We start from the raw sequence: 10,614 nt of genomic DNA, 5'->3' as shown, positions 1-10,614 counted from the left end.
CTAACGGAGGGCATGACACAAAACCGAGCGCAATGGCGTTCTAGGATTCATATAGCCGACCCCACTTAGTGGGAAAAGGCTTTGTTGTTGTTGTTGTTGTTGTTGTTAAAAAAAAAAAAAACTATTGTTCGTGACATAGCAACCAAAGTGTCCAATACCAGGTGCTCGTAATACAATGGATAGGGTTATAGATACGCGATTGTTGTTTGGTGTTGCATATGAGAACTTGTGGTTTAGTTTATAAGGTATTGAGTTTCTATCTATGTGTTCAGAGTTCAAAACTTCACTTCTTCTAAATAATTTTAATAATTTCGAACTCTTCTCTTAATAATAATAATTAAAAAAAAAGGTTTAGTTCATGTGGATATGAATCATGTCGCTGTAGTTTGGGAATAACTAAAGAGACTTAGTACTAGTTTGGTACTGAAGTGCTTTATAAAAAGTGGGTATTAAAAAAACTGAGCTAAAAAAAGTGTTTGGTAAACATTTAAAAACAGTTTATTTTCACAATTTTAAGTAAAAAAAAGCTGAAAACATGAAGTAACAAAAATGAACTTATTCTCACAGCACAGCAGAAATAATTTTTTTTTTTTTAAACACAACAATACCAAACTAGTCCTTACATCTATGCCATTAAAACAGTTCCACCACCGTGCATCCCCTAAGGGAGGTGGCATAATCCCCTCCTTCCCTTCCAAAATTGGTCTCCAGCCCGTTACATCCAATGAGCTCCAGTGGAGCCCAGCTAGTCCCCCAGTCAACAATTGCTTAGCCCAACCTCTAGGCCATGTGATGTAAGATGACAGATGTATTAATTCATTTTTATTTTTATTTTAAATTAATTAAAAATATAACTATAAATATCTAATTATGTTTTTCCACCGCACTACATTTTATTATTTCAAATACTTTCAAGTAATCTTTTATTATTATCAGAAATTTAAAATAAAATTATTTTTATTATTTTATAATAAATAATAATATTTTAATGCAAATTGTTTGGGCTATTCAGGGTATATATGCATTTAGATAGTTAATATTCATTACAGACAGTTACTATTCACTCGAGTGAATTGAATTGACTATTGCCCAAGACACTTTTTAGAGGTGGAAATACTCTTAAGATGTGAGTAGCATGTTCACCCCACTCCACTCAAGTTCAATTTCACTTCCTATTAATCAAAATAGTTTAAAATATCATCTTATTAAAAGGGAGGGAAAAACTTGGAATGAGATAACTGGTAGCAATCCAATTATGGCCTAGGTGTTAGGCATTAGTCTCTAGCCTGCTGCTCAACTAGCGCCTAACGTCTTTTCAAATCTTGGCTGCACCATGTCTATTTGGTTCTATGACCTTTAATATAGGTGCTCTTCCTGCAGAATTTGCCAATATGTTCATGAACGTGGCCACAAACGCATACTGAGGACAACATTCTCAAGATAGCCGAGGAGATAATAGCAGCACTGATGGGTCTGATGAACCAAGAATACAGATTGGAGTAACGCCAATTTGAATTTTGGAGGGCAAATACGCGAGGATCTATCCAGAGTTTTGAGATCAGTGAAGGAAATGTTTTTCCGGAGGAGCTACGTCCCATGGAAATTCACATGATACTACGAGTGAAAGGCCAAGACCAAGCTAAAAACCTACAACATGTTGGAACTGTATTAATTCTCACATCTTTTTTTTTTTTTTTGTATCATTGCTAAGGTTCTAACAGACGATGGGCGTTAGTTGGGTGGTGGGCTAGGCGGAGGCTTAGGCAGACTAGGCGGATTTAAGTAAATTTATTTTATATAGTATAAATAAGTGTATTGATACTTAAAAAACACATGATTGTGTACATAAATTGCAAAATAAAATAACATAAATTATTAGAATATATTGGAAAGCATATAATGAGTGTTCATTGAAGTATTCAACATGTCTCTTACATTCCATTGAACAAATAAAATCTAAAATGAAAGTTATCAACTATATGTCTAAGTGAGAATCACGACTTAAGCGGGTGCCTAGATGAATTTAGGCGGGCTAGACGGACGCCTAATGGGGTCTTGGCGCATTTTCTTGCCTAGGAACTAATTGGAACGGTGGTCAACCGCCTAGTGTCTAGACATGACTTAAGCGGTGCTAGCCGGATATTTTTAAAACAATATTGCTATTAGAATGTGTTTAGAAGTAGCATCGAAACCTTGGGAAATGAGACCAAACAGGAGTATTAACACATCCTTGTCATTTCAATTCATGACTAAAAACGTAGTTTGGTAATTTGGCAAAAGACCATTTCGGTAGGGAAATGTACAAAAAGTTGGGGACAAAACTTATCTTCCCCGTTGCATATACATTTTGTTCATGCCTCGCTCTCTTCACATGACTTTCATACTGTATACATTTTGATTCGTCTGTTTATTTGTCTTCTCACATGATAATTTGATGACATGCTTCTGCCATATCGGGGTTGTATGCACTTCGTTCCCATTCCTCATGCGACAAGGGTGTATGCATCCCTTACACCGAAGTTTTTCTCCAATCAGTTGAGTGCTTTTCAAAATTAATAACTAATTCCAAACCAAACTAATTTGGTGGCCTAGCAAGCATCACCATCCTGCTTCTTATCCTCTTCTTTCATGTTGCGCCACGTGGTTAGACCAATGTACACTCAATCAATCAATAACAACTTTTTTGTTTTTTCCTCCCCTCCTCCTTTGACGATAACGCGTGTCATCTTACCCGTAAGGAATCATTCTTCCGTGATTCTTCTTCATAGACGATGTAAAACTCAACACTATTTTATTTTAGTATCAGTTAGGCTGTAATTCAAAATTAGGACTTGGGAGGAATGAATTCTTACTTATAAACAATGCAACGTTCTGCTTCTTGTTTTCTAATAGTAAAATAGAAGACGAAGATGTGAGTTAGATTTGTTTGTTAAAGTAGCATGTTTGTCTCACTTTACCTTAGTTCAGTTTCATTTTCTATTAATTAAGATAGTTTAAATGTCATCTCGTAAAAAGGAAGACAAAACTTGAAAATAGCCATTCTTACATTCTTATTAATCATAATTTAACATGTGTGTAACACTTTCTCTTGTTATTTTAAAATTTACTCCTACCTATATATGTGTATGCGTGTGTATATAAATTTCTTCCTTCCGGATCCGGAGAGACTATAAGGAATTTCACCCTACCTGTGGCCACATTCAAATAGACTTATTAGCTCGGAGCATCGAACTCAAAACCTCCCGCATTTTGTTTTTTATTAGAAAGCCGCAGTTCGCGTCATGACCACCGAACCACTTGCTGTGGTTATATCAAATTGTGATTTGACGGAACTAGAAATACAAAAGAGCCAATTTAGAGGGTAAATAGAAGACAAAAGATTGGAGCATAGAAGAGTGCCTTCATTCAAACCCATATGGGCCGCAAGCACCATATCTGGTCGTACAAATGCCCACATCGTACGGTCCATATTAACTCGATCCGCGCCGATACCTAAACAGAAAAAAACAAAATAACTCCAGTTCAGTCTTCAGAGACTATTTCAGTAGGTCTGAAAAGTCTGAGACTTCAACTCCCCTTCCTCTCGATCTCTCCGCCTCTCAGCCTTCCCTCCCTCACTGCTACTAAACGACCTCGTTTCGATCCCAGTTCTTCAGCTCTTCGCTCTCCAATTGCTCGCATTTCTTGCAATGCTGATGAGTTGAAGGTCGAATTCGGTTTCTGGGGCTTTGGCTTGAACAACAAGGTACTCCGAAGCGCAATTAACACGGTGAATCTGCTTTTCTAAAAAGTTGTTTTTATGCTTTTGCTTTTGGGTTTCTGCTTCTCTGTTATGTGTTGTTGCAATGTGCGATTTATAGTAGTTTTGTTATTTCGTTCCCCTGCTTTTGTGCTTCAGTTCATGACATGCTTTGCTTACAATGTAGAAAGAAGGTTATAAATTTGAAAAATGAAAAATAAATGTGAGCAAATTATTAAAATTTGGAATAATCAAAACGGTTTAAATTTCTTTATTTTGTTAAGTTTTTTTAGTGTAATTGTGATTGGATAAAATTTGACTGAATTTTATTAAATTTTCAGGATTGAAATTTGGATATTCATTTGGGAAAAGATGGGTCCTTACATTGTTGGTGCGTTTATTCCTCTGTTAGTAACTATAATAGTTCAGAAATCGAAGAAAGCGAAGCAACGGGGTGTGGCCGTTGATGTTGGTGGGGAACCCGGGTATGCAATCCGAAACCATCGGTATACTGCCCCAGTTCAAACACTATGGGAAACTGTTACAACTCTTGCAGAGCTTTTCGAGCAGTCATCCAAGCGGTTCCAGGATAAATGCCTTCTTGGAACCCGAGCATTGATTGCAAGGGAGGTTGAAGTATCAAAGGACGGAAGATCCTTCGAGAAGCTTCATTTGGGGGACTACGAATGGCTAACATATGGAAAGGCATTTGAAGTTGTATGCAACTTTGCTTCCGGTTTAGCTCAACTAGGGCATCAAAGGGAGGAGAGAGTGGCAATCTTTGCTGACACTAGAGAAGAGTGGTTTATTGCATTGCAGGTGCGTGACTTACGCTCTTCTTACATAAAATTATGTCTTACGTGCCTTCTTACATAAAATTAATCATTCTTCTGACATTCATGATATTCATTTATTGCTTCACCTTGAACCTCCTGAGAGCATGATTTTTTTGCACGTATGATGTGATTTTATTTTGTATAATCTATAGCTTAATTAGAGTTTTAAACGGCTTTGTTTGTAAGCAATGATGAAGCGGTTGAATTTATGCACAAATTTCTTTTTCCTGACTATGTTTTCTTATATCAGGGTTGTTTTAGGCGCAATGTCACTGTTGTTACCATATACGCATCTCTTGGGGAGGAGGCTCTATGTCACTCACTAAATGAGGTACTCTCTCTCTCTCTCCCTCTCTCTGTATATATACATATATATGTTTATTAATTATATATCTATCTCTGTTTCTCTCTCTCATAGACTCGCGCACACATTCCTGTTGTTTGGCACAGTATGCTATGCAGAATAGGCTGCTTTCTGTACCATTTTTTTTGTTGATTAGAGGCATGTATGTTTATTTACTTATTTAGTGATTTTAATTTTTAAACAGCGTATTGAGCACAAGCAATATATTTCTAATTTCATAGTGTGACTTTCATATAGCTCATCCAAAATGTTGCAACCTAGTTGGGGGAGCTTTTCAATGACTGGAGATGCATTTCTGGTGTTAGGTTTCTCTGTGTTTGAAAGCAGAAAAAAATAGAGAAAATAAATGCATGGATGGTGTTGACATGTTCGTTCTACATTAGGGTTTGTTTGTCATTTGTCCTCAAAGTTTTTGTTCTACTACATAACCAACATAATTTTCATTTTATTTTTTCTCCAGACGGAAGTTACAACTGTGATTTGTGGGCAAAAAGAACTGAAAAAACTTCTACACATAAGTGGACAACTAGACACGGTAAAGCGAATCATATGTCTGGATGACGAGATTCCATCTAGTGCCTCATCTGTTGAAAGTCGATGGCAAATCACTTCATTTGAGGATGTCGAGAAACTTGGCCGAGAAAACCCTGTTGATGCTGATTTACCTCTTCCAGCAGATATTGCCGTCATTATGTATACAAGTGGAAGCACCGGATTACCCAAGGTTTAAAGCTTCTATTATATATTGTTATTTTGGTTTCTGCCTTTTTTTCCTTGCACTTTCAGACATGCTAGTCCTAATTGGTTACTTAATCGTTGATTGTTGACATGGGAGTTTGTGCGATGTTTGGGTCAATATTGCTACTCTTTTTCCTTTTACCTTCACATTGTCGACAGTTGATATATATTGAGTTTTGGTTTTGAAACTACACTTGAAAAGTGCTTTTGTTACCCTGTTAAAGTTTTCAGAAGACAAGGATGCTTGATTGTGACATTTTTATATGCACTTTTCTAGTTTCTATCAGTATTAAACTGCTGCAGCATTATAAATGTCACTACTACCATACTCTTTTTCTTTTCATTTGATAAATTTCTTCTTATTAATAGTCTTGAGTTAAATACTAAGATATGGTTGAAAGTCGCTTTGTAGCATCCAACTCCATCACATTTTCGGAACAAAGATATCATGTGTATCAATTTGGATGGAATTGCTGGTTTGGTATTGTTGTGCTTTGAAAAAAAAACTGCTTCTGCTGTGTTGTGAGAATAAGCTCATTTTTGCTGCTTCACGTTTTCAGCTTTTTTTTTCACCCAAAACTGTGAAAATAAGCTGTTTTTAAGTGTTTATCAAACACCTTTGTGAGCTCATCTTTTTTTGATACCCACTTTTGATAAAAGCACCTCAGTACCAAACCAGTACTTAGTACAAGCGTTTCAATTTGCTTATGTGAGCATTGCCTTATGGAGTTAGGGTACAGGGTGGTGAACACTAGATGGTTGCGTTCAATTAAATATTATCAATTTATGTCGTATGTGTAAATAGAATAGGCACTTGTTGCATTACATTTCCTTACAAAATTTCCTCAGATATATGGAAATTTTTGTATTATACTCTATTCTGTGCTGTTCTTTTTTACTTTTTGTGTACTTATTTTGAGTTGGCATCTAATGCAACTATAGGCATTCATCCAATCAACAATCACCATTAATTAACCTTCATCTTCACTTTTTACAGGGTGTAATGATGACACATGCTAATGTGCTAGCTGTAGTTTCTGCCGTCATGACTATTGTTCCTGGCCTTGGAAGCAAGGATGTTTATCTGGCATATCTTCCCCTCGCTCATATCCTTGAATTAGCAGCGGAGGTATGGTGAATATGTTAGCTGGCTAGATTGCATGGCTACAGTGATCCTTTGATAGTTTTTTGTTAATAACGATCACTAGCTGCGTTATTATGTTCTTATATATTTCTGGTACTTGATTAACAAGTTTTACTATCCATCTTGAAGAACGTCATGGTTGCTGTTGGAAGTTCCATAGGGTATGGATCTCCATTGACCCTTATTGATACATCAAGTAAAATAAAAAGGGGAACAAGGGGGGATGCAACTGCGCTTGCACCAACCGTATTGACAGCTGTCCCTGCAATTCTTGACCGTGTTCGAGATGGAGTGCTCAATAAGGTTTTGAAACTTCTTGTGCATATAATATATATACAAAATTACATGAGCAGATGCATATACAAATGCACATTATGCCAATTTTATCAACACTGTATCTTCATGATGCTTCAGGTAAATGCAAAGGGTGGACTAGCCAAGAGATTGTTTCACTTGGCATATGCTCGTAGGTTGTCTTCTGTGAATGGCAGTTGGTTTGGGGCTTGGGGCCTGGAAAAGTTTCTGTGGGACCTTCTTGTGTTTAGAAAGGTCCGTGCTGTTCTAGGAGGTCATGTTCGTTTTATCCTTTCTGGTGGTGCCCCACTCTCGGGTGATACTCAAAGATTCATCAACATTTGCATTGGGTTAGTATGATTTTAGTACTTTTAACAGCTACAGTATAAGATATTGTGAATCATGACCTTATCCTGTAGGATGTTGCTACTTTTTCAAGTGATTTAATAGTTCATGAAAGTTTGCTTTGGGTTTACATGGTCTTAGTACTTTTAACTGCTCATGTTCTTTAAGTTGGCCAACTCTTATTTCACCTCGAGTGTTTTTCCAATCCTATAAAGTTTATGAATTCAAAGTCAAAGATTACCAGCAGGACAAATTCAGTGTTCTAAAAGGATTATGATACCCTATTTCTTTCTCCTCAGTAAATAAAGTTTACACAGTAATACTTATGGAAGAACTCAACTTGCATATTAATAAGAAGTTCCTATGAATGTTAAAATTCAGGGGTGTGCGATGACTCATTATTCCATTCTTGTAAAACAACAAATTTATTTGTGTTTCTGTTTTCTTTTGCTCTATTCTCATCATATCTCTTTTGTGATTGATGCTATTGACAGTTCTCCAATTGGCCAAGGGTATGGCCTCACTGAAACTTGCGCCGGCGGGACATTCTCAGAGTTCGATGATACTTCTGTAGGTCGAGTTGGAGCTCCCCTTCCTTGCTCATTTATAAAGGTAAGAGATGATAGTGGGTTTTTATTTACATGTTTTCTGATTCATAATATCAACTTCTTCTTTAAAAAGAAACATGAAAGAAAGAAACTCGTATGAAATCCTTATCATGATTCATTGACTTATAGATTTAGGTGTTCATTTGTGCATTTCTGGATTGAATTCTGTTTTTCGTATTTGTTAAGGGCAAATTGCTTAAGAGCTTTGTACTCTGTTTCCAAGGCACGAAGATGATATTTACTTGAATCATTTTAAAATATTTTATCTTCTGTATCCAGTTAATTGATTGGGCTGAAGGAGGATATCTGAAAATCGATACCCCAATGCCTCGTGGAGAGATAGTCATTGGTGGCCCAAATGTTACACTTGGTTATTTCAAAAATGAAGAAAAAACAAGAGAGTCATACAAGGTAGACTTTCGGATATTTCATACCATTCTTTTTTATTGCGGCTACTCACCAAAAAAATTGTTCATTTCAGTCCGTACTTTGGGTAATTTTTGTTTTTGTTTTTTTGGTTTTATTGTGAAAAGGTTGATGAGAAGGGAATGAGGTGGTTCTATACGGGTGACATAGGGCGATTTCATGCTGATGGTTGTCTTGAGATAATTGACCGTAAGAAGGATATAGTCAAACTTCAGCATGGGGAGTATGTCTCCTTAGGAAAGGTACGAGTGTTGCTAGATGAATGCAACTCTTCATCAGGTTTTCCTCGGAGACTAATGTTTCCTTTACAGGTTGAGGCTGCTCTTTCAGTTTGCCCCTTCGTCGACAACATCATGTTGCACGCTGATCCTTTTCATAGTTACTGTGTGGCTCTGGTGGTGGCTTCTCGAGTCACAGTGGAAGATTGGGCTTCAAAGCAAGGAATCGCTTTTACTGATTTTGCAGACTTGTGTTCAAAATCAGAAGCCATAAAAGAAGTGCAAGCATCACTTGTAAAGGTACGTACATCTTCTCGATAAATTTCTGTTACTTGAAACTGAGTGCCATCTATTTGAACATGCTTGGTGCGATCTGTTATGCTATGTTCTGATTCAAATATTTATGCTTCACCAATTAACAGGAAGCAAAGAATGCGCGTTTGGAGAAGTTTGAGATCCCTGCCAAAATCAAGTTGCTTTCGGAACCATGGACTCCAGAAACCGGCCTGGTCACTGCAGCCCTGAAGCTCAAGAGAGATGTCATTAGGAAGGCGTTCTCAGAAGACCTCTCCAAGTTATACGCTTCGTGATAAATCGAAGGAACCACCAGATTTCGTATTTCTCCATTTTATTTGTGGCCTTGGGAGGTTTAATGCAAGCCAAAGGATTAGTGTTAGGGAAAATTCGTAGAGTTTACTTGTATTAAGCTACTCTCCAAGCAATAAGAGGAATGAGGATATTAGTGTAATTATGTTAGCTACTGAAGCAAAATGGTTAGATTTTTTTATTGGTTACGTCGAGGTTTTGTGTTTTTTTATTTTTATTTTTGTCAAACGATAGATTTGTTATTTCGAGATTTTTTGGTTTTTTTGTTTTATAGCATTGAAACTAAGACGATTCAAGGTAGGGGGTGGGCAAACGGGTATATGAATCGCGGGTCGGATGGGTACGGGTCGGTTCCAATTTTTTAATAGAAGAAACGGGGAAGGCCGGGCCGGGCCAATGAGAAGGCCATGAGGAAAGAGAGTAATTGATCCCTTTAGATCATCTCTCATTCCTTAAACAGTGGAGTCCTTGATATGCCTTCAAAACTGGTTAAGAAGTGAACAAATTAGCAACATTGAGTATGAAGCAAGTCCGGCCGAGTTTGAATTTTATCAAGAGTGAAAAAGGTAATTATTTTGTTTTGTATAGTTTGGTTTATATTAATTGTTGTCTTCTATTCATTTACAATTAATGTGCTTCTTTTGTTCTTTGTTGTAGAATATAAAGGAAGAAAAGCAAATACTATATCTACAAGTTCAACCCTTTCATCAAGGGTTCCTGAAATTGAAGCTCCTCAAACAACTCGAAAGAATAAAAGAAAATGAATTGTGCTAATATTTTAAACTCAAATGAATAAACTTTAAATTTCAATGATTCAATGAGGATAATATGATATTGGATGTTAAAAATGTCATGTTTATATTCTATTACAGATTCAATGAGGAATATTGTTGGAACTTGGACATTGGATGTGATTTCAGATGTTAATTTGGAATTTATTGCGGATGTCATGTTTATGTTATTTTGGATTATTTGATTTTGGACTTTGGAATTTAGATGTCACGGATTCTCGAATGTTATTTTGTATGTTGATTTGATCTTTAGATGTCTCAGATGTTATTTTGAATGTCTTGGATTTAATGTATCGAACGATGTTGGACGATGTAATGTTAATCTATGGACTTGGATGTTGGACTTTGTAATGTTTGGATGCGTTGTGCAAACTGTAAAATATGTATTATGAGAATCTATGCAGGTGTGCTGCTGTAAAAATTCAGTTTTTTTTTTCCAAAAAAAAAAATAAGAACCTGTGGACTTGGCCTGTTTCAAACGGGCTAGATTAGGTCTGATTCCTGT

General features: G+C 36.5%; 1 protein-coding gene across 2 annotated transcripts; it reads left to right on the top strand.

The window, feature by feature from the left end:
• The first annotated feature begins 3,482 nt into the window (after positions 1 to 3,482).
• On the top strand, positions 3,483 to 9,506 carry LOC126633360 (long chain acyl-CoA synthetase 9, chloroplastic-like). 2 transcript variants are annotated; one of them, XM_050303939.1, is made up of 12 exons: positions 3,483 to 3,745; positions 4,081 to 4,558; positions 4,826 to 4,906; positions 5,400 to 5,663; positions 6,675 to 6,806; positions 6,951 to 7,124; positions 7,236 to 7,465; positions 7,955 to 8,072; positions 8,348 to 8,479; positions 8,602 to 8,736; positions 8,806 to 9,012; positions 9,135 to 9,506. In XM_050303939.1, exons 2-12 carry the CDS (start codon positions 4,112 to 4,114, stop codon positions 9,300 to 9,302), a joined length of 2,088 nt encoding a protein of 695 aa, XP_050159896.1. In that variant the 5' UTR covers positions 3,483 to 3,745; positions 4,081 to 4,111; the 3' UTR covers positions 9,303 to 9,506. The 2 variants fall into 2 exon arrangements, with proteins under 2 accessions (XP_050159896.1, XP_050159897.1); XM_050303940.1 differs by having other exon boundaries at positions 3,483 to 3,769.
• The last annotated feature ends 1,108 nt before the right edge of the window (positions 9,507 to 10,614 follow it).

Source organism: Malus sylvestris, chromosome 8 (assembly GCF_916048215.2).
Source record: "Malus sylvestris chromosome 8, drMalSylv7.2, whole genome shotgun sequence".
Classification (NCBI taxonomy): domain Eukaryota; kingdom Viridiplantae; phylum Streptophyta; class Magnoliopsida; order Rosales; family Rosaceae; genus Malus; species Malus sylvestris.
The sequence above is the reverse complement of the archived record's forward strand: the minus strand, read 5'-3'. Positions and strand labels throughout refer to the sequence as shown.